Source organism: Apium graveolens, chromosome 6, assembly GCF_009905375.1.
Source record: "Apium graveolens cultivar Ventura chromosome 6, ASM990537v1, whole genome shotgun sequence".
Classification (NCBI taxonomy): Eukaryota; Viridiplantae; Streptophyta; class Magnoliopsida; order Apiales; family Apiaceae; genus Apium; species Apium graveolens.
This window is the reverse complement of record NC_133652.1, coordinates 264129257-264152980: the sequence shown is the minus strand read 5'-3', so window position 1 is coordinate 264152980 and position 23724 is coordinate 264129257. Positions and strand designations below refer to the sequence as shown.

The 23724-nt window shown below is 39.8% G+C and overlaps 2 protein-coding genes across 2 annotated transcripts; one reads left to right on the top strand and one right to left on the bottom strand.

Moving 5' to 3' along the window:
• The first annotated feature begins 4907 nt into the window (after positions 1–4907).
• On the top strand, positions 4908–5630 carry LOC141665986 (protein FAR1-RELATED SEQUENCE 5-like). The gene has a single exon (XM_074471972.1). It carries the CDS (start codon positions 4908–4910, stop codon positions 5628–5630), a length of 723 nt encoding a protein of 240 aa, XP_074328073.1.
• A 9347-nt stretch (positions 5631–14977) lies between these two features.
• LOC141665985 (uncharacterized) lies at positions 14978–16672 on the bottom strand. Its single transcript, XM_074471971.1, has one exon. It carries the CDS (start codon positions 16670–16672, stop codon positions 14978–14980), a length of 1695 nt encoding a protein of 564 aa, XP_074328072.1.
• Positions 16673–23724: the final 7052 nt, after the last annotated feature.

The window sequence follows — 23724 nt, the reverse complement described above, 5'->3', positions numbered from 1 at the left end:
AATTATTCTGACTAATTATTTATTTTTAATAATGATGAATCCTGCATATAAAAAATACACCAATCAAATTAATCAAAAATTGTAAATTCTCGCCTTATTACGTGTTACGTGGAAGTTTCAAAGATTTGCACTAAATGACATGCAAGAAAGAAGGAAAGATGGGACAAGATAAGTGGGGTCTTTGGGTTTGAAACTGATTAAACAATTAAATCCACTTTTGCGGAAAGTTAGAGATCTTTGACTTGTACACACCCCTCCTTTTATACTATCACCTTTAATTATTAATTTTATGGGTTCATTATACAAAGGAATCTTACGATGACAGCTGAACTAATGACCGTTTAAGAAAACATTGGTTTTATTTACTAATTTTCTGTTGTGATGACAACTCAATAATATATGATTAAATTTCTAAAATAATGATTAAATTCTTGGTACTACTAACTAATCAACTACTCCTCCCTAAAAACGTTTCCTATTTGTGGTGTACACGTTTGTCAATGCAAATTTTTGATTCTTAATATCTTTAATTTCGTATTAGTATTAAATATAAAAACTTCACTGTATTAAAGTATTCTTAAATACGAATTCAACAAAATCACTCATGATTATATTTGATCTTATAGATTAAACTTAATTAATAGTCAATCATGATAAAAAAAGTCAAAACAAGAAACACGTCCAAATATGAAACACATTTTGGGACGGAGGGACAATCAACAAGGGGTTGCTTCTTCTTTGATCACACACAATGTGGTGTGCTCCCTCCCAATAGTTTAATCTCTTTAGGGAATTTTCTTTCCTTATTATATTTGTTCAATTTTAAATTTAAATATAAATTTATTGATATTTTTTTTATAATTATTGTATAATAATTAATGAGAAATAAATAAGAGTTAACAGTCATTCATTTATGATAAATATAATTGTAGAAGATTTTCATGTATGTGCATACATTAAGTACTAAAATTTAGAATTTTAACTCATTTTGATGGATATAGACTTTTAAATGCAGGGTCTATCATCGAGAATTATAAGCGAATCAAAATGATTTATTTTTATACAATTTAGTATTTAATCTGTGCCCTTAAGCACATCATAGAAAAATGATAATGATAAATATATTATTAAAATTAATATTTTTTATTAAAATAAATATAAAAATTTGAAAAAAAAACTATTCTTGTTGTACGGAGTCAACATGTATTAATTTACTCATTGTTTTTCTAGTTTCTAAACTACACTTTGTTAATTATTCTGATTCTCCATATTACATTGTGAGAGCGTTGCGACATTCCTTAATTCGTGAGTTTGCAAGGTGTACTGTATGCTCGGTTTGATTGGGCTCGGTTTTTACCGATAATCGCTACCAAACCATTATATATGTTGGTTCGGTTTGATTTTTAGTTATTAACTATAATCGAATCATCCGTAAAGGGTTTTTTCGGTTCGGTTAATCGTATTACAGTTTCGATTTTTTTCGATTTTTATTTTAAAAATAAATTTAATATAATATTAAGAAATATTTGCACTTACCAATTCATAATTATATATGGTCTAGAAATTTTATAATCTAGAAATTGGAAAAGAAAATTGAATACTTTGTTACCGGAGATTGCAATGAGTATCTAAACATTAACATTTTATTCAATGGCTAACCAGGAGACTTACGAGCAGACTCGACAACATTCTGTATCGTGTACAAACGTTCCGTATATTTTATTTTCGTGTACCAAATCTTAAATCCCGAACCCGACCCAGATTTATATTCGTGTACTAATTTGGTGACACTAATCCGGAATTAATATATTCGTGTTTACTCGTTTTAGCAGACTAAAGTACACTGATTATATACGAAAAATATTAATTGCTAAAAAATGTAATAGATAATTAAACGGTGAAGTGTTCACTCACGTAGTCAATGAACAATAAAATATATTTTAGTATTTACAATTATATGTATGTTATTTATAATAGGTAAATTCACATTTGGTATTTAGTATATATATGTATATTATATATTTTTAAAAGGATTTTGGTCCATAACCCCGGGTGATTGTAGTAACCACCGGGTGCCCCGCATTGTTTCATTGCGGAGCACCTACAACAATGAGACAATGCTGCAAACCAGGAGCATTGAAACATTGCGGGTAGTCCCTGCCGCAATGAAATAATGCAGCAGTGATTTAATTTATAAAATAACAAAAAATCATATTTTAATTAATTAATTTTTTTCCGATAATAACGGAGTTAAAAAATATATAATTCATTTTAACAACCATTTGTTCAAACTATTTAATTTAAATTTTAAATATGTCAAAGTTATGTATAATAACACATTTGTAGTGTTTAATGAAGTTATGATGAAATAAATATTTATTTTATAAATAATTTTTCCATTTAAAAAAACAAATGAGGATAAAATGATAGAAAAAATCCCTCCCGCAAGGCGTCAATGCGGGAGGTGTTCACCACAGCCCCAACATATATAAAATACTGCGGCGGGTGGTTTAAAAGCCACATGCCGCATTGTTTCATTGCGACTGCCGCAATGAAACAACGCTTCAGGTGGCAGAGTGTATTTTTATATAATTTGTTACGAAAAAATATTTAACATTCTGGGGGCTAAATTGTTTTATATTTTTTTATAGGTAACGAAAATTCGATAAAATTTTATTGTTTTAGTTTTCCACATTTTCAATTTTTAGCACTATATTTGTTTACTATAAATTAAATTGGACAAGTACAAGAAAAATAAAACATTAAATATTTCATTTCATTCAAATATAATTGAAGTACATTTTTTTAAACGAAATACATAATAACTTAAATATTTTATTCCGACGAGAATGATCAACCTTTAACGGTGTTGGAGGAACCGCCTTTATCACTCTTATCGTCGTCCTTTTTTTTCTTCGACTTTTCCGCCTTCGCCTCATTTTCCTTTTTTTCTTGCGCTCAAGTGCCATTTGAATACGGCGGAGAGCTATTTCCATGTCTTCTTCTCCCTCGGGCTCGTCGTAAGCAACACCATCAATAATTACTTTGTTATTGTCAAAATCATAGTAAAAAACATTTTTCGAAAAATAGAGAAGAGAATGTTTAGAGAAGAGAAAATGTAGAATGAAAAGAAATGAGATTGCAAGAGCACTATTTATAGGCTGAAAATCGGAATTTTAAAAAACAAAAATTAAATTTAGGCACAAAAAAAATATTGCGGAAGTTGAGGGGGAAGACTGTTGGCTAATATGCCGCAATTACACAATGCGGCAGGAACCACTGTAGCAATACTTCAAAGCGGCAACCCTTTTTGCAACAATGATCCAATGCGGTAGATCAGTCAAACTCCTCAACGTTTGACCGATCAATTTTTATTAATATTTGCACAAAAATTGATATTGATTTAAAAAAATCATATGATTATTACTACTATTATTTTAAATTTATAATTTTACCTGAATAATATTGATATTCGAAAATATAATTGAATTAAAAATATTAACTCAAAAAATAAGAATTTGATTTAATATTTGCACAAAAAATAAGGTTGAATTCACAAAAAAACATAAAATTAATAATATAAATTTTATTATTAAAATTGATAATATTATTTTTTTAACTAAAATAACTCATATGATAATTTTAAAAAACATAAAACTCACAATATTTCGTAATAATAAAAATTCAAAAATACTATTTCGAAAAAATAATTAAAAATAACTTTTTCACTCAAAAATTTTAGATTCAATATTTAATTTAAATATTTTAGTTTAAAAAATTAATTCAAAAATATCAAAATATAAGTTCGAAAAAATATTTAAAAATTTATTTTTAACAAAAAAATGAATTGGAAAAAATAAAGCGGGGAAGAACCGTTACATTTAAATCAGCGTCCTCCCTCAATGACTCATTTCTGCAAGGGGAGTGGCGCAATGCGTGTTTGCGAAAGCAACTCTCCCTTAATGGCTCCAAAAGCTGGTTGGTGGTCATCTTTAATGGGTCACTCCAACAATGAAACATTGTTGGAGATGTGTTCACAGTTTGTTTGATACTTCCTTTCTTCTTCCTCATTTTACAATTTACAATTTATTTTTCAACAATTTCAAATTTTTTGGTTATTGATTCATCAAAGGTAATCTCAAAAGGTTAGTTTTCGATTGTTGATGGCTTTTTTTTATTTAAAGATTGTAGTTCTTCCAGTAAAAATGATAATTACGATTATTATACCCCCGTTAGACGAAACCCCGTAGCTCGTCGTAAGTTATTTGTCGATGAAGATATTGTAAATCTTGATAGTGATGATAATATGAATAATGTTGATGGTGATAATATTGGTGTTGATAATGTTAGTGCTCATAATGTTGATAATGTTGGTGGTGATAATGTTGATTTTGATAATTTTGGTGGTGATAATGTTCGCGGTCATAATGTTGATGATAACGTTGGTGGTGATAATTTTGACGGTGAAAATGTTGATGACGTAAAAGATGAGAAGAATGTTGAGAAAAAGAATCATGAATTTAAGAATAGTAACGATGTTGTGCCTTATGTGGCAAGATTTTCGATACATTGGATGATGCAGAAGCGTTTTATAGGAATTATGGTCGAAAAGAGGGATCCGAGATAATAATTAGGAATACTTCTAGGCGAACAAACACAAATCAACCATCATACCGTTTGTTTATTTGTCGAAAAGGTGGAAGGGTAGGAGCGACGCCGTTGGATTCTGGTAAAGGAAAACGAGTTAGGGAGGTAATTCCACGAACGAATTGTGGTGCTCGAATGTGTGTCGTTCACAAAGTGAAGATGGAAAAATGGCAAATTAGTTCGGTGGATTTAGAACACGATCATAAATTGGTGTCGCCGGAAAAAGTTCAATTTTTCAAAGATCACTCAACATAGATCCTATGACGCGATCATTGATTGAGTTGTTTAACAAATCGGGAATTGAGACGAGCAAAGTAATGAAGTTTCTTAGCGAGACAAAGGGGGGTGTTGAAAATCTTGGTTTTTCTAATCAAGAAGTACGTAATGTCATACGTGATATTCAGCGTCGAGTGTTTGATTCGGGTGATGCGGAGTGTGGGTTACTTTTGCTACGAGAACTACAAGAAAATAGTTTTGGTAATTTCTTTTATCGGGTGGATGTAGATGATGAGAATCGTGTACGGGGTTTGGTGTGGGTTGATCCTCGTTCCATGAACGCGTACAAGAATTTTGGTGATGTGGTTACGTTCGATTCAACTTACCGGACGAATGGGTATTGTATGTCTTTCATACCTATTACGGGCGTAAATCACCATTATCAAAATATACTATTTGGATTTGCACTCGTAAGGGATGAGACTGAGGCATCGTATAAGTGGGTGTTGAGGACATGGTTGGAAGCCGTCGACAATAAACTGCCTCGAACAATTTTTACTGATCAAGACATTGCATTTGGAAATGCCATTGCCGAGGTCATGCCTATGCCACAAACAAAGCATACATGTTGTACATGGCATATAAGTAGTAAGTTTCCCGAGAAGTTGTCTTATTTGTACACAAATTATCCGGACTTCAAGACAGAGTTTAATGCATGTGTGTACAAGTCGTTGACACCTACAAAATTTGAAGGTAGATGGGAGTAATTAGTCGAGAAGTACGATCTTGAGGATCATGCTTGGTTAAATGACATGCTATTAGAACTCAATGGATTGGTGCTTACACGAAGCAACATTTTTCCGCCGGCATGACTACAACTTCAAGAATCAAGTCTAAAAATTCTTTTTTTGATGAATATGTGCAATCATCTACCGGTTTGAAGAAATTCATTGAGAACTCCCAAAAGGCTTTGAAGACACAATATCTGAAGGAGGCTAAAGCCGATTATGACACCAAACAATTGGAAAGGAGATTAGTTTTGCATTCGTCCTTGGAAATGCATACATCCGGCATCTACACGAAAGAAATGTTCAAACGTGTTCAAAATGAGCTTATGAAAAGTGCATGTTACATCGTGAACAGTGTCAAAAACAATGGAACTTATATGTCGAAACTGTATTTGGTTGAGAAGGCTACCGTGCCGGAGAATTGCAGAATAAAATACCAAGTGACGGTTTTCATGTACGATGTTGATGAATGAATCTGGTAACAACAAAGTTTGAGGTTTCTCGCCGGAATTAAGATCTATGACGGTGGTATTTCGCCGGAAAATCAAGCGGTGTGTTGTGGTTTGTAGTTGTTTAGGCTGAGATTAATCAGAGTGAGTGGTGGCTCCCTTATCAGCTCTCAACTTCTTACCCCTCTCAATGTGCCTACGTACCCTTTATATAGGGATCAAACCTGACGTAGTTTTTGGGGAACAAGAAATCTAATGGGCTTTGACTTCTTATTCCTTGGCCCGATAGAAGCCCATCCAGAATCCATCTACCGCTAGCTTTAGGAATGTCCAACTATGAGGCCCAACCGCGAAGGCCCAAGGCTCGTCCGTAATCGTAGGACTTCATGGATAGTGCATCTCCCTGCACAAGGATAACACTCCGCTACATCTATCTCCCTTGATTTACGGACGCAGGTATAGCCACGGTTCACCCCAAATGCCGGACGCGTCCCTGTCCCTCGAATGAGGATAACCCACCAGATAGCTGGACAGGTGTTCCCAAACTTTTGGGTGCAAAGTGTAGGATGACTCCAAAGTTCTCCAATGAGGACACCCGTTGAATACAAGAACAGAGTTCCCAAAGCACACACCAAGGTTAACCCCACATCCCCAACGTGGACACCCGTTGAATACAGGAGGAGGCCTTCAATCATCAGGCATACCCCTGGAGGCCTTCAAGCTTTTCACGGACATCCCCCTCCCCGTCTCAAGGAGGGAATTCTTCAACGAGTACCTGCAACAAATACGTTAGTAGAAATAATCATCCATTGTTCCCTTCCAAAGCATGCTTTTCCCTAAGTTATCCTCATGAGGATGCATTGACCAAACATAGGACGCGTCCTAAGACATTTGGGTGCGTCCCCACCTTCATAAAGCCTGTATTGTTTTCTCAACAACTACCTCTCACATCATTCCATAGAGACAAGACGCGTCCTAAGCATGACAAGCGCGTCTTCCAGCCTCCATTGCCAAAAAGACCGCAATTGCCAGATACTTTCACCATGGTGGACGCGTCTTACATCTTTAATAAATACTCCCGCAAAAAATGTGGACGCGTCCTGCTCACCTAGGCGCGTCCTAACCTTATTCAACACAACACCGAGTTTGACTGTAAGTAGTCCGCATTTGACCCGCATTGATCCAATACCAAATTTTGGGTATAACAACTACACCCCAAATTCCATTTGCAGTTGAAAACTAAATTGGAATTTTACTTAAAACCATAAGCAAAATTTGGATTGCCCCATTGCTAAGCATCAGGACGCGTCTTAACTCCTGGACGTGCCCAAGGTTTTCATTCACAAAACTGACCGTTACGTGATAGCTGGCGCACACGTCATCCACCTACTTTTCTATAAATACCCCCAAGACAGAACTTACATCATCACTTTATTCTCTCAACAACCGCCATCGCCGCCATTGAAGCAAAAATTTGAAATCAAAAAATCCGACGAATTCTCCGCTCATTTCCCGATTTTCTTAGCTCAATTGAACTCCCAACTCACAAGGTATGTAGATCGTTCATTATTTCTTAATTTCACTAAGCCAATCGACTGTAATGGGCGAAAAACTGTTCATGTACCTCATTCTTCTATGAACTGTTCTTCATTTTCTTCTGTATGTATATGTATATGTATATGCAAAAAAATCATGGTTTGCTTTCTTTTGATTTTGAATTAAACGTTTTAAGGGTTTTAACTGAATTTCCCCCATATTGATTATTACCGATTAGAATTCCACTGCATCGTAATAGTTTTGAGACGCATCTACCTCCGTGGGCGCGTCCTGCTTTCTATGGTAAGCTAAACGACACGCGTCACCTACCAAAGGCGCGTCTTCATACCGGGTTCCTTTATTATTTTTTAACTTTCTCTTTTACTATTTTCAGTATCTTTTCTTCTTTAAACATAGACGCGTCCTCAAAATTTTCTTCCTTCTTGTTTCAGCTGGAGGACGCGTCTTCTTCTCCTTTTCATCCTTTTAAGGCTCTCAACAAGCGTATAGGGGTCTACTTTCCCCCTTAACTTTCTTTCGACCCTCAGCCATCTGACTTTCATAGGATTACTCCCTTTCTCCAGACAGAAGCATGCGTCTTCAAATCTCTTAAATCAAAATCCTCGATCATGGCAGATTCCAGTTCCGACTCTATGGACCACGTCCCTATAAGCGCCAGGATGAAGAAAGGAAAATTAAAGCGTAAAAGAACTTCAATTCTCAATACTAGATCAGCCATCAAAGATTCGTCTGATGATGAGATTATCCCCACAACCAGCCAACGGCCCTCTCGCGCGATTGCTTCTGATGAGGACGCGTCTCCGGCTCAGGAGGACGCGTCTTCTTCTCCTTTTAATCCTTTTAGGCTCTCAACAAGCGTATAGGGGTCTACTTTCCCCCTTAACTTTCTTTCGACCCTCAGCCATCTGACTTTCATAGGACTATTCCCTTTCTCCAGACAAAAGCACGCGTCTTCGAATCTCTTAAATCAAAATCCTCGATCATGGCAGATTCCAGTTCCGGCTCTATGGACCACGTCCCTATAAGCGCCAGGATGAAGAAAGGAAAATTAAAGCGTAAAAGAACTTCAATTCTCAATACTAGATTAGCCATCAAAGATTCGTATGATGATGAGATTATCCCACAACCAGCCAACGGCCCTCTCGCGCGATTGCTTCTGATGAGAACGCGTCTCCGGCTCAGGACGCGTCACCCTCTCAGGACGCGTCTCTACTTAGCGTGAGTGAATTTGAGAAGAGGGTTCCTGACCCTGAAAAATATCCTGTGTCCCCTCAGAAATCTGATCCTCCCCTGGAACATTGGGAACCCTCAGATGTTGAAGTGGATTTTGACTGGACAGAACTTGATCCCCTAACAGAATCAGAGAAAAATGCTCCGAGAAAAAAGGAGAACAAGCTAGCTTGTGTAGCTCTTGACTCCACTATGACTGACTTGGAGATCCAGTGGTGCATGAAGTACTATGAAATGGAGGGCATTTGGGCGCGCCTTCTTCGAACAATGAGGCCACACATCTTCAACATTGGAAATCAAAGGATTCCCAGAATGGTACTTACACCAAAACTGATTTCTCTAGGCGTGGGCGCGCCCTTACACCCATTCATCAAGAAGATTCTGAGATGGTATGACGTAGCCCCTGTACAACTATCTCCTAACTCCTACAAACTAGCTTAGGCTTTGTATATGATGTATCACAACCTTGGACTGAACGTGCCCTCCATGAAGGAATTCAGCTTTTTCTATAGTATCAGAAAATCCATCCCAGGCTATCATTTCCTTGTGGTCAAGAAATGGCTGAATAATAAAGGATTCAACGAGGGGAAGATTAGCCACGAACGGGACTGGAAGGAGCCGTTCTTCTATATTTTTGACGTAAAAAGAGCCCGTGTCCGTTTTAACCTTGAGCCAAGTAAGTTTTACCCTATGGGCGCGTCCTATATTCAAGACGCGACCTCTTCTTTTTCCACACACCGCCGTATTACTTATATTTCTTTTCTTTCCTTCTAGACAAAAGAACTCAAAAAGAACTAAAAGGAAAAAAGAAGAAGAGAGCAGAAAAGTCTTAAAATATGCTGAGGATCATTTTAATCTCAAGGATATGATCACAGAAGACAACCTCAAACTAGTGGGCGCGTTATCCTCCTGGGTTGGTTCTGTCTGTAAATTCCGTGAGTTTCATAATGGCAAGCCTGTTCTCAGAACCTCAGAAAAAGCCAGGGGCCTTAGTGCCGCAGAAGTGGTTGAGATTGACATCAGTAAGCAATTTGTCTTAGAACAAGGTAAGTATATATGAGGGAGGACGCGTCCTCTAGAAATTGAGGACGCGTCCAAAACTAAAGAATTAGCTTCTCATTTTAAGAATACTAACTCACCATAATTCTTAGGACGCGTCATGGCCTTGTCACTGCTTGTCATGTTTATTTGCATTTATCATATCCTCAACTTTTGGGCGCGTCCTCAATTTTTGGGTGTGCCCGACACCCTATATGTGACCATGGTACCCTTATCCACTTGTCATGTTTTGCGTATCAAAGTTTCATACTGTTTAACTATTTATTCCATATTTATTAGTATAATTTTTTAGGTGTACATACTTGTCATTTTTACTGTTATGCTACACCACAGTGGGCGCGTCCTCATACCTGGGCGCGTCCATTTCTAATATCTTTCCATGTTTATGTCACATATATGACTTCTCTTCCAAAAAGATTCGCCATAGGTGCTTCCAAGAAACTGAGAGCCAGGAAGTAGGCTCCTGCGAAGTCTGATCCAAAAGCTAAGAATCCTACTCCTATTGTGACTCCTTCTCCCCCATTGAAGATCTTTGACACCGCAGTGCTAAACATTCCTGCTAAGGAGGACGTGCCCTTGAAGCGTCAAAAGACAGTGCCAGATGAGAAATCCTTTATTCACAGATATCTGGGCACGTCCTCGGCTGGAGACTTCACTGAAGATGAAGTTCGAGGCTGGACTTTCATGTCAGAAGAACAGACAGAGCAAGCCATGGTGAGAGCCGCAGCCGAGCTTCACTTGCATGCTAGGCAAAGTGCCAACATGGCTGCTAGACTGAGGGTGCGTCTTGCTGTCACCGACACTGCTAAAAGCCAAGCCGAAGACAAGATCAAACTTTTGGAAAGGAACACTACTTTGCTTATCCAAGAGAAAGATGCTGAGATCAAGCGGCTGCAGGAAGACAAGATACGTCTTGAGGGTGAGAAGGCGCTGCTTGAAGGAAATATTGTCTCTGTGGAGAAAGCTATGGAGGATGTAATCACTCTAAATTCCACCATGGAGCTGGAGCTTGATACTTTGAACGATGACAGACTGCATGACTGGAAAGAAGAGAAGAAATTAGTGTATCAAAATGGTTTTGCAGCTGGGTTTGAAGAGTGGTGTTCTGGGTTCATAGCCAATGACCCAGAGTACACTTTTTCCAAGTTTGATGAAGACACCCAGGAAATGGGTAAATGATTTTAGAATTAGGGCTGCAGATTCCATCAAAAGTAAGAGGATCATCCTTGGCTTGGAGGAAGATGACGCATCCCCAGCGCCTTCTCCATTTCATACTCAACCTCCTCCTCCAGACAACCAGGACAAGCCTCAGGGCGCGCCTCCAGCTTAGGGCGCGTCCTATGTTTACTCATGCACTTTTATCTGAACTACTTTAAGGGTGCAGGCCCTTTCAAGCGTTGCAAATTGTAATGATTATCTATGAACTTCGCTTGCTCACACTTTTTATGAGATTTCTCTCCTTTAATTATCTTCATGCATGTTATGTTTACTTTCTTAATCTTATTATGTCAAGCATATGAGCGCGACCTACGCCTAGGACGTGTTGTATTTTAAATTTTGCTGATATTTCCTTTATTATTACAAGCTATGTAGATTTCTTGTATGGACGCGTACTCATTTTAGGATGCGCCTTCTTCGTGTGTTAATTTCCATTTCAGCACCATAGAATAAGATACTTGAATGCGTCTTCTTTTATCCATTTACTGGATAATATGCTTTTGTCGAACATGATATCATGATGTACATTTTGTATTTAGGTAGGGCACAATAAATGAGGGGCGCGTCCCAGTGTTTGGACGCGTTCTTGTTAAGGACGTGTTCTTGTTTTCAGTTATGGAGTGCCAAAATAGGAGCATAAAATTAAAGGAGCATCAACCAAGGTTACTTGGGCACGTCCTTAGACCCGAGATACATCCTATTTTCCATTTTTACTTGGGTTTTCTTTAGTGTTTTCTCAATCATGTTCTCTATAAATATGCATAAAGAGCTCATTCTCAGGGCGCGCCCTGTGATTAGGACGCGTCACATAACCAAACAAATCAAATAAGCAGCCTGTGGAATTTTTTCAAAGTTTTATTAATACTGCGCTTTGGTGTCAAAATGTGCACCAGTCCCACGGCTACTATGCTCTGTGGGGAATTTATTCGAAAAAAATGATCCTTCAACTAGTTCTAAGGTAAGTAGTACATGCACTACTCCCCTAGGCTAGGAGGAATTTTATTGCTTCTAGTCTATAATCTGGGCACAACCATAAGTATATAATAAAAAGATATGCAAGGGGCCAAAGTCGCGCCTTACTGATAATACTTTCGGAGGTGTTCCGCGTTCCAGGCTCGCAGAACCAGCTTTCCTTCCAAATCCTCAAGGTGATAAGTCCCTTTCCATAAGATTGCTTTATATTGTACGGTCCTTCGCAATTAGCTCCAAACACTCCATGTTGGGGATTCTTAGTGTTTGGCATCACCTTCCTAAGCACCAAATCCCCTACCTTCAGCAACTGTCCTTTTACCTTCTTTTTGTAATACCTTGCAGCATGCTGTTGATATGCTGCAAGCCTCAGCTGAGAATTTTCCCTTATTTCTTCCAAAAGATCCAAATTAAGCCTTTGATTAACCTCTGCATCTTCCTCCATGTAATGATCTCTACGAAGCGACCCTGAACCAACTTCCACAGGGACCATAGCTTCATAGCCGTAAGTCAGCATAAACGGAATTTCTCTCGTAGTAGATCGTGGAGTAGTGTTGTAGGACCACATCACTTTTGGAAGTTCTTCAGGCCAATTCCCTTTGCGCTCTTCCAGTTTGGTCTTGAGGGTATGCTTTATTATTTTATTTACAGCCTCTATCTGCCCATTTTTTTGAGGATGATAGACCGCTGAAAACTCCTTCTTGATTTTGAGATCCTCACATAACTGTCGCAACTCCTTGCTGTCAAACTGCTTTCCGTTGTCAAACACAAGTTTGTAAGGAATACCAAACCTGTACATGATAGAGTTGAAGACAAAGTCTTTAATTTTCTTTGCGGTGATAGTTGCCAACGGCATAGCTTCTGCCCACTTAGTAAAGTAATCAACCGCGACTACTGCATATTTGACATCCCATTTAGCCTTAGATAGTTCTTCAATAAGATCAATCCCCCACATGGCGAACGGCCATGGGCTTACCATAGGCATCAAGAGCGTCGCTGGCATAGATGAGTAATTTGTAAAGCGTTGGCAGCGATCGCATGCTCTAACAAAATTCGCAGCATCTTCTTTCATCGTAGGCCAATAGTACCCTTGGCGTAAAACTTTCATCGCTAACGAGTTACCCCCGAGTGATTACCGCAAATTCCTTTATGCACCTCCCTTAAGATGTAATTTCCTTCTTCTTCATCGACACATCTGAGCAACGGTTGATTGAAGCCCCTCTTAACTTCATCATACACCACATACCTTGCAGCCTGGTAGCGGAGCCGTCAAGCCTTGAACTTATCTTCGGGAAGTGCTCCATTGTGAATATAAGCAAGAATGGGCGTCATCCATGTTTCCTTGGGAGCCTCATCTACTTGTATCGCCTCTACTTCTGGGATACTAGGATTTTTCTATATTTCTAAGGGTATGGATCCCAACAACACAGCCTCCTGCTGCGATTCCATTTTTTCCAGGGCTTCCGCGTTGCTGTTCTTCTCCCGCGGTACACATTCCAGCCTAACCTCTTTGAACTTTCCAATCAGGCACTGCGTGCATCTTAAGTACAATTCTGTCTGTAGTCCTCGAGCTTTAAACCCCCCATTCACCTGGTTTACCACCAACTCCGAGTCGCTCCTCGTAATTAGGTTTCGCACTCCCATTTCCAAGGCGATCTTTAGGCCATTAATCAACGCTTCATACTCCACATCATTATTCGTTGAATAAAATTTGAAGTGAATTGCACTCATCAGATAATGGCCTTTTGGAGACACAAGTACTATGCCTGCACCTGCTCCTCCATTGTTAACTACCCCATCCACATGCAAGATCCACCAGGGATGTGGGAAACCTTCTAAAGATTCCTCATTATGAGGGGGCTGCAGCACTACCAAAGCCTTATCACCAACCGCAGAATCAAATTCCAACAAGAAATCGGCTAAGGCTTGTCCTTTAATTGTTGTATGGGGCATGTATTCCAAGTCAAACTATCCCAACTCCACAACCCATTTAAACATTCTTCCCGATGATTCTGGCTTGTGAAGGACTTGCTGCAGAGGATATGCTGTACGAATTCAATTCTATGGACCTGGAAGTATGGGCGTAGCTTCCTCGATGCAAGGATCAAGGCATAAACCAGCTTCTCCATACTTGTATAGCGAGTTTCAGCATCGTGCAATCACTTGCTCACATAATATACCGGTGACTGTTGCGCATCCTCTTCTCTTACTAGCACCGCTCTGATTGAATACTCAGAAACTGCAAAGGGACTCCCCATCTAATGGTTTTGACAGCATGGGAGGGTTCCCCAGTTGTTCCTTGATCCTCCTAAAAGCATCCTCGCACTCTGGTGTCCATACGAAGTCTTTCCCTGCCACTTTTATTGCTTTAAAGAATTCTTTGCATCTGTCGGATGATTTAGAGATAAATATGTTCAATACGGCGATCCTCCCCGTTAGGCTTTGCACCTGCTTCATAATGGTGGGAGATTTCATATCCAGCAGTGCTTTGATCTTTGCAGGGTTAGCTTCAATTCCTCTATGATTGACTATGAATCCAAGAAACTTGCTTGACTCCACACCGAACACGCACTTATGCGGATTCAACTTCATGCGAAACCTCCTCAGAATGTTAAAATTTTCTATCAAGTGCTTGACGTGATCGTTTGCCTCCTTGGATTTTACCAACATATCGTCCACATATACCTCCATGGTTCTTCCAATCTGATTCTTGAACATCATGTTCACCAATCGTTGGTATGTCGCTCCCGCGTTGATCAATCCAAATGGCATCCCTATATAGCAGTATAGCCCTCTATCAGTAATGAAGGATATATGCTCCTGATCAGGACAGTACATAGGAGTTTAATTGTAACCGGAGTATGCATCCATAAAGCTTAACAAGGCATGCCCTGCCGTCGCGTCAACCAACTGATCAATTCGTGGGAGCGGAAAGCTGTCCTTCCGGCAAGCCTTATTGAGATCTGTTAAATCTACACATGTCCTCCATTTCCCATTTGGCTTTTTCACAAGCACTGGATTTGCGAGCCACTTGGGGTAGAAAGATTCTTTGATCAACCCCACTTCCAATAGTCGATCCACCTCTTCTTTCAATGCTATCTCCCTTTCTCCACTCACCGGGCGATGCTTTTGTTGTATGCCCGTGTAATTAGAGAAGATGTTTAATCGATGACACATCACCCCTGGGTCAATTCCCACCATATATGAATGACTCCATGCGAAGACATCGAGATTTTTAATCAGAAAATGGGTAATCCTTTCCCTCATTTCATGACTTAGTTGAGATCCCACCTTCAAAACCTTGCTTGGGTCATCCTCATCGACCAGAATAGATATTGTGTCTTTGGCCGGCCCCGTTTTCTCGGCAGGCATAGGGATCCTGGGATTCAGATCAAAATCAAAGTCCCGGGGGTCTTCGAATTCCATTCCTGCATTCGAGGGCGCATCCCTATATGTGGGAGCATCCACCTCAGGACTAGGCATGGTTTCGTGCAATGCAGGTGTGGAGGGCACATCCTCGTTTTGAGGAGCATCAACCTCAACTTCATTTTCACTTTTCAAGGGTGCGTTCTCATTTTGAGGAGCATCTACCTTGAGGTTACTTTCGAGGCTTTGTAAAATTTCAATCCTTCCTTCCAACTTTTCTCCATTAACCTCCGTTCGCACAATCCCCTCTGTATGATTCACCATGATTTCCTCCAAACTGCGGATCCTCGAAACATTCTCGAACGTCAAAGTGGGGGCCCTGGTGACATGAGTTCCTTCTTCCTCTGGATCTTCCACAAAATAATGGGCAAGAACCTCTCCACTTGGCTTTGCCTGAATGTCCGCCGCATCTTCAAATGGAAGACCTTTTCCCTCATACTTTCTCCTGCGAAATTCTTTAACAGCCTTATGATAGCAGTCGCGTGATTCGAATTGCGACCCCCTCAGACTGCCCACTCTGTTAGGCGTTGGGAACTTTATCATCAAATGATGTATGGAAGTTATTACCCTGAATGCTCGCAACCAAGGTCTGCCTACCAATACGTTGTGTGCGGAGTCCTGATGCAGCACTTTAAAGTCTATCATTTGAGTGACAGACAAAGCTCCTTCCCCGAGTGTGACAGGAAGCCTAACCGAACCCATAAATTTCACTGCCTTTCTAGTAAAGCCGTAGACGTGTGCATCTTCAAAATACATGTCACTATCTGGGAAACCCATTTTTTTGTATGTGCTGTAATACAGGATGTTAGCAGAGCTCCCGTTGTCCAAGAAGACTCGATGCACGTTCACTGCCCCAATAAGTATGGTTATTACTAGCGCATCATTATGGGGATGATGTACCCATCTCGACTCTCTCTCCCTGAACGTAATATCAGCAGATTCCCCTTTGAATATTTTTGGAGGTCTATCTTCTAAGCTATGAATGTTGGTGAGTGGTGGGTGTCGTGCCTCTCTTGCATTCCTTTCCAACGCCCGATTGCTATCACCAACAAATGGATGTCCTCCGAAGATTTCCCGAATAGTCCCAGCCCTATGGAACTTAACCTTCGCCATCTTTTCAGCATTATCTGCTTGCGTGGGATGCTTCATCTTTCCCCTTATCATCGCTTCCTCTGCGTCGTTTCACCTTATCGATCCACTCCCCCAAATATCCAGCCTTGATCAATTCTTCGATTTCATGTTTTAGGTGACGACACTCATGGGTGTCGTGGCTGGTAGACTCATGGTAATCGCAATATTTCTTCTTGTCTCTACTTTGCCACGAAGTCAGACGATCTTGTTTCTTGAAAATTCCTCTATCCTTATTCACCTCAAAGATGTGATCAATAGATTCTGCCAGCGGAGTGTAATTGCTCACCCTCTTTTCATAATTTGACGGCGGGCTCCACTCTCTCCGCACGTTCACTGCGTTCACCCTATTAGGGCTTCGGGCATTCCGCCGATAATCTGGACTCGCAGATCTGTCTCTCCTTTTAGCTCATCCCTTAGAGTTGTGAGTATTATCATTCTTCTTTGTTTCTGCAAGCGATTGCTCAATCGCTTTGAAGGATTCCGCCTGCGCAAGTACATCAGCTAACGACACAGGGTCCTTTTCTTGCAGGTATTTCCAGAAATCTGTTCCCACGCACAAACCAGCTATAAGAAGTTTTTTCAATATTTCATCAGCTGCGCCTCTCACCATGGTAGACTCCGCATTGAACCTTTTGAAGTATGAGGTCAAGCTTTCCCCTTCCTTCTGTTTCACGTTGGCCAGCGTGGTAACAGGTGGCGTATACTTCACCGTGTCCTGGAACTGGGTTAGAAACAAGGTTTTCATCTGTTCCCAAGATGTGATCACCCCTGGACCAAGTTTTTGGAATCATTGTTGAGCATCTTCTCTAAAGGTGACAGCCAGGAGACGACATCGTGCCAAGTCGGGTACCTGATATACGTCCATCTCAATGTTGAAACGCCCCAAGAATTCCACGGGGTCGGAGTTTCCATAGAAACTCAAGTCATTAGTTATGTTCATGTATCCTGCGGGCAGTTGCGCTTCCCTCACAACAGCAGAAAATGGGGAAGGGGCTTGCGCAATTGCTGTCACCTTACCTCCTTCCAGATGGTTGAGCAACCTCTTAAGATCGTTCACATTAAATTTCTCTACTCCAGGAATGGTTTGAACGTTGAGTTGTTGGGGTTGCTCCGTAACTTGCTGTTGCTCCCCCTTGCTTACCCCCCGGATGTACCGGTAGATCTTGTTACCCCTCGCCCTGAGGCTGCGGCTGTGGTATGTTACCATCTTGATTTTGGACATTCTTTTGCGCACGAGGTTCCTCCTGGCCGCGCCCCGGTATCTCATTGTTGTTTTGAAACCATTCTTGAACTTGGATGCCACCCCGGTCATGAGGACGCGTCCTGGATCCGTTGCCTGTAGCACTGTGTGAAGCCACAGGAACAACAATTCGTGTTTCATCAGTTGAGGGCACGCCCTCTCATCTCCCATTATATGGCATCCTTCCATACTGGTATCCCATCCTTTCTCGTCCATTCCTTTGGTAACCTCGGTCGTAATTTCCAAACCTTCCTCGCGGAGGGCCACACTCGTGGTCGCGGTGCCACACCCTATCATCCCTTGGGTAAGTAGGGGGCACACGCATTGTATCACGGGGCCTCGTTTCCCCAGCATTTCCTTCATTTTTCCATTCTACCAGCAGCATTCTCCAATCGTCGTCTTCCAACCTTATGCCAAGCCTTTTCTTTAAGGTTAAAGAATCTCTTTTTTCCACATCTTGATTCTGAACATTTTCCGCACGACGACGCTCGTTCATCGTACGCCCAGACCTATGTGGGTGTGGTATAATTTGGTTACTGAGACGAGGCCTTTCTCTACTGTCAGTGTCCTCGTCGACAAGCTCCACAATAGGTTGTACATCATCAGAATTTTCCAAGCGCCGCAGAGTGATTCACGGGTTTTCTCCGCTGGCCTGGGCATCTCCTTCAACTACGGGTGCCTTCCCCACGGCGTGGCCGCGACGGGGAAAATGAGGACCCCTCCTCGTCTTGCGACGCTCCATCGTATTCAGCCTTGAGTGAAAACTGTTAAGAGTATCCCCCATGCGGTACAAATGCTCCAAGATATCAGCGTTGCTGATGAGAACTGGAGGTGTTCCTCCCACATCCGGAGCTCTCGGTAGATCTGCCATGTTTCTGGGCATATAGGGTTCGTGGCGAGTGTAGCCTCCCTCGCCCTCTCCCTCAGATCTACTATCACTTCCATCATAAGAACTTCCATCATGATTATAAGACATCTTTTCCTCCCAAGACAACGATCTTAATCAGCACCCCTCCTTCTAGCGCCAATTTGTTGACGGAGGAATCTGGTAACAACAAAGTTTGAGGTTTCTCGCCGGAATTAAGATCTATGACGGCGGTTCTTCGCCGGAAAATCAAGCGGTGTGTGGTGGTTTGTGGTTGTTTTAGGATGAGATTGATCAGAGTAAGTGGTGGCTCCCATATTAGCTCTCAACTTCTTACCCCTCTCAATGTGCCTACGTACCTTTTATATAGGGATCAAGCCTGACGTAGTTCTTGGGGAACAAGAAATCTAATGGGCTTAGACTTCTTATTCCTTGGCCCGGTAGAAACCCATCCAGAATCCATCTACCGCTAGCTTTAGGAATGTCCAACTATGAGGCCCAACGGCGAAGGCCCAAGGCTCGTCCGTAATCGTAGGACTTCACGGATAGTGCATCTCCCTGCGCAAGGATAACACTCCACTATAACTATGATCCTTGATTTACGGACACAGGTATAACCACGTTCACCCCAAATGTTGGACGCGTCCCTGTCCCTCGAATGAGGATAACCCACCAGATAGCTGGACAGGTGATCCCAAACTTTTGGGTGCAAAGTGCAGGATGACTCCAAAGTTCTCCAACGAGGACACCCTTTGAATACAAGAACAGAGTTCCCAAAGCACACACCAACGTTAACCCCACATCCCCAACGGTGACACCCGTTGAATACAGGAGGAGGCCTTCAATCATCAGGCATACCCCTGGAGGCCTTCAAGCTTTTCACGGACATCCCCCTCCTTGACCGTCTCAATGAGGGAATTCTTCAACGAGTACCTGCAACAAATACGTTAGTAGAAATAATCATCCATTGCTCCCTTCCAAGCATGCTTTTTCCTAAGTTATCCTCATGAGGATGCATTGGCCAAACATAGGACGCGTCCTAAGACATTTGGGCACGTCCCCACCTTCATGAAGCCTGTATTATTTTCTCAACAACTACCTCTCACATCATTCCACAGAGACAGGACGCGTCCTTAGCATGACAAACGCATCCTCCAGCCTCCATTGCCAAAAAGACCGCAATTGCCAGATACTTTCACCATGGTGGACGCGTCTTACATCCTTAATAAATACTCCCGCAAAAAATGTGGACGCGTCCTGCTCACCTAGGCGCGTCCTAACCTTATTCAACACAACACCGAGTTTGACTGTAAGTAGTCCGCATTTGACCCGCATTGATCCAATACCAAATTTTGGGTATAAGATACAAAAAAATTGAATGCTTGTGTAAGAAGTTTGAACATTCCGGGATGAATTACAAACACATAATCTGTTATCTTGACAAAAAACAAAAAATCAAGATACTGGAAAGTCTCATCATGGGTAGGTGGACAATGAACGAAAACAAAATTGTGTGGCCTCTTCCATATGCTCCTCCCGCTATTGGTAATGATGGTGCGTCACAACCATTAAGGTATGGTGTGCAAATCTTTTGAAGATTTAGCTACTTCCGGTATTTGTCCTGTTTCACGATAAAAATACTTAATGGGTGTGATTGATAAAGAGAAGAGATACTTGGAAGATACTTTTGCGGATGAAGAGCGTAGCGAAAGAACCCATGAGACGAAAACTCAAGAGGACTACCAACATGATCCAATATTCGATCCTCCAAGGTCGAAAACTAAAGGAAGAAAAAAATAAGAAGATTTAAAAGTGGAATTGAGACGGCAACTTCAAAGATCAAGCCTCGCAAGTGCAATTATTGTGGGGTGATCAGAGGAGAACATGATGCAAAAAATTGTCCCCTAAGGGACAACTAGGGACTAGTATTCGAAATTATGTATTGTATTAACCTAAAAATTGTTGACGAGCGTAATGCTAGAGCTCATGACTCGGGAATCCTTGGACCTAGGAAGCTTTTAAATGGAATCAGGAAGGACTTTGTTGCTAGACTTCATATCTCGGCTTGGTTTTCTAAAGTTTTAGAAAGTAGACCAGATTTTATTCACTATACTAGCTTGTAGTAGGGTTTCTTTGTTTTGTTGCTTTCTATCTCCAATCTTTTTGTTTTAGATTGGTTATAGATAGTCTCTCTATGGCCTGTCATAGAGCATAGGGTAGATCACTTCTGTTTCCCTTTGTTTGTTGATATATAACATAATTTAGCAAAAAAAAAACTTTTCTATTTAAATTACATAATATTAACGTTATTTTTAAATTTACACATAATGTTGCATATTAATGTTATTTTTTAACAAAACCAAGTTTAGTAATATTAATATTTTTTAAACATTTTTCAACACCAAAACTCTTAAAATAATTAAAATATGCAGTAGTAATGGGAAAATTTGAAAAAGTGATATAATAAACAAAGTTAACTAGACCTTAAAATAGTCAACATGTCCTAGTGACAGAGCACCTAGCAATGAGACATTGCTGGAGGTGGACACTGCAGCAATGACTTATTGATGCGTGCTCTGTTCCATCCAAAACTCACTGCCTCTTTTTGTTAACAAAACCAAGTTTAGGAATATTAATATTTTTCAAACATTTTTCAATTCCAAAACTCTTAAAATAATTAAAATATGCAGTAGTAATGGGAAAATTTGAAAAAAGTGATATAATAAACAAAGTCAACTAGACCTTAAAATAGTCAACAGGACCTAGTGACAGAACACCTAGCAATGAGACATTGCTGGAGGTGGACACTGCAGCAATGACTCATTGCTGCATGCTCTGTTCCACCCAAAAATTACTGCCTCTTTTTGTTAACAAAACCAAGTTTAGTAATATTAATATTTTTTAAACATTTTTCAACACCAAAACTCTTAAAATAATTAAAATATGCAGTAGTAATGGGAAAATTTGAAAAAAGTGATATAATAAACAAAGTCAACTAGACCTTAAAATAGTCAACAGGACCTAGTGACATACCACCTAGCAATGAGACATTGCTGGAGGTGGACACTACAGCAGTGATTCATTGTTGGATGCTCATTAGGTTAGGAAAATGAATTTTGGTTATAATAATATTTTGTAAACATTTTTCAACAGAAAAACTCTTAAAATAAGTTTAATATACGATATTTACCAAAAATTTTGTAAATTAATATTTAATCTTAAAAGTCAACTACAAGTTAAAAAAGTCAACTAAATATTAATTTTAAATAAAAATGATGGATAATAGAGATATTTAATTAATTCATTAATTAAATATTAATTTTAAATAAAAATGATGGATAATAGAGACATTTAAATTAATCAATTATTAAATATTAATTTTGTAGAAAAATAACTGACTTCCAGCAACCACTCATTGCGTAGGGTTTCAAACTGTAAGTGTAAACAGTTGGGTGACTAAACTGTAAAATGTGTAAAATATGATGTCTCCCGCAATGACTCAATGCAAGGGTCTGTGACTGCAGCAATGACTCAATGTTGGGGTCTGTGTTTGCTTGCCAGTTTTCTGCAGAAAACTGGTCACATACCTTTATACTGCTAACATCAACATTGCGGGTGATTTACATAGTTTAAGAAAAAAATGGCATGGTTCCGTTTATTTTTATAACTTACCAACCTGTTTCAATTAAATCTAAATCAACCAACCAACAACCAATCAAAGCAATCACAATCATGATCTAAATTAAACTCAACCAATCAACATCAAATCTAAACGCAACATCAATCAAGTAAACACAATCATAATCAATGACAAAGAAAATACTGAAATAAATCCAAAATATATACAATCCAACATAAACTATAGTCCCTTATTCCTCTGCTGGATCCCATAGTCACTTATCCGTCTAGCGAGCCTTTTTGAAAGCTCCCAAGCTATGCGATACCGAAATGTCCAAATACCCAATACAGGCTCCTAAACAACATCTCTCAACGATATGCCATTAAGTATAGCATCGATGTACATCGATGTACATGAACACATACATGCCACAATCATGGGTATTGGCCTGCCTCGACCGTTCCTGTACGAAATGAACCTTCATCTTATGTCCATCAAATCTGGAAGGAACCAAGTAATGCAACATAGTTGGCACTATGCACTCCTACAAAGGTTTCATATAATTAGTAACCAACAATGACAAGTGTATGTAAATTGACTAGCAAAGTAATTACGAAGAACATAGAATACCATGGCATATATATATATATATATATATATATATATATATATATATATCGAGAGTAAATACTCTTAAGACTATCCCCCTATTCAGCTAGAGGATCAACTAAAAGGAGCTTCTGTTGTTTAATGTCCAGAATGAATAAAAATCAGTGAGCATCATTGCACCAAGGGTAGAAATCAAAGTCACAATCCAATAATCGTGGCCCAATGCGCTGGACTGCATATGAATCATATAAACTATACAGACCGGCCAACTGCACATCTGAGAGTTCAGCTTCGGGATGGGCTTGCAACATTGAAACAATTATAAAAGATCAAATGAACTATAAAATCAAAGAGTTATCATCTATCATCGATTATCATTTCTTACTTTTTAAAGTTATGAATTATCATTAACTTACTAACTTACTTTATCAATAAAGAGTTAACTTACTTTTTAGTTATCAATTATCATTAACTTACTAACGCATGAACTAAAAAGTACTTTTTATTTTACCTTCAAGTTCTTGCAATAATCTTTTAACAGCAGTTGCACGAAAAAGCTGAAGTTAAAGAAGAACTTCTTAGCCGTGGGCTCCAGACCCGAGATGGACTCCCTAACCTTCAACAACTCTATATAGGCATCCACGACATTGCTGTCTACATCACATTCCGGCTTTAAGGTCCGAACAAAATCCCAAGTAAGC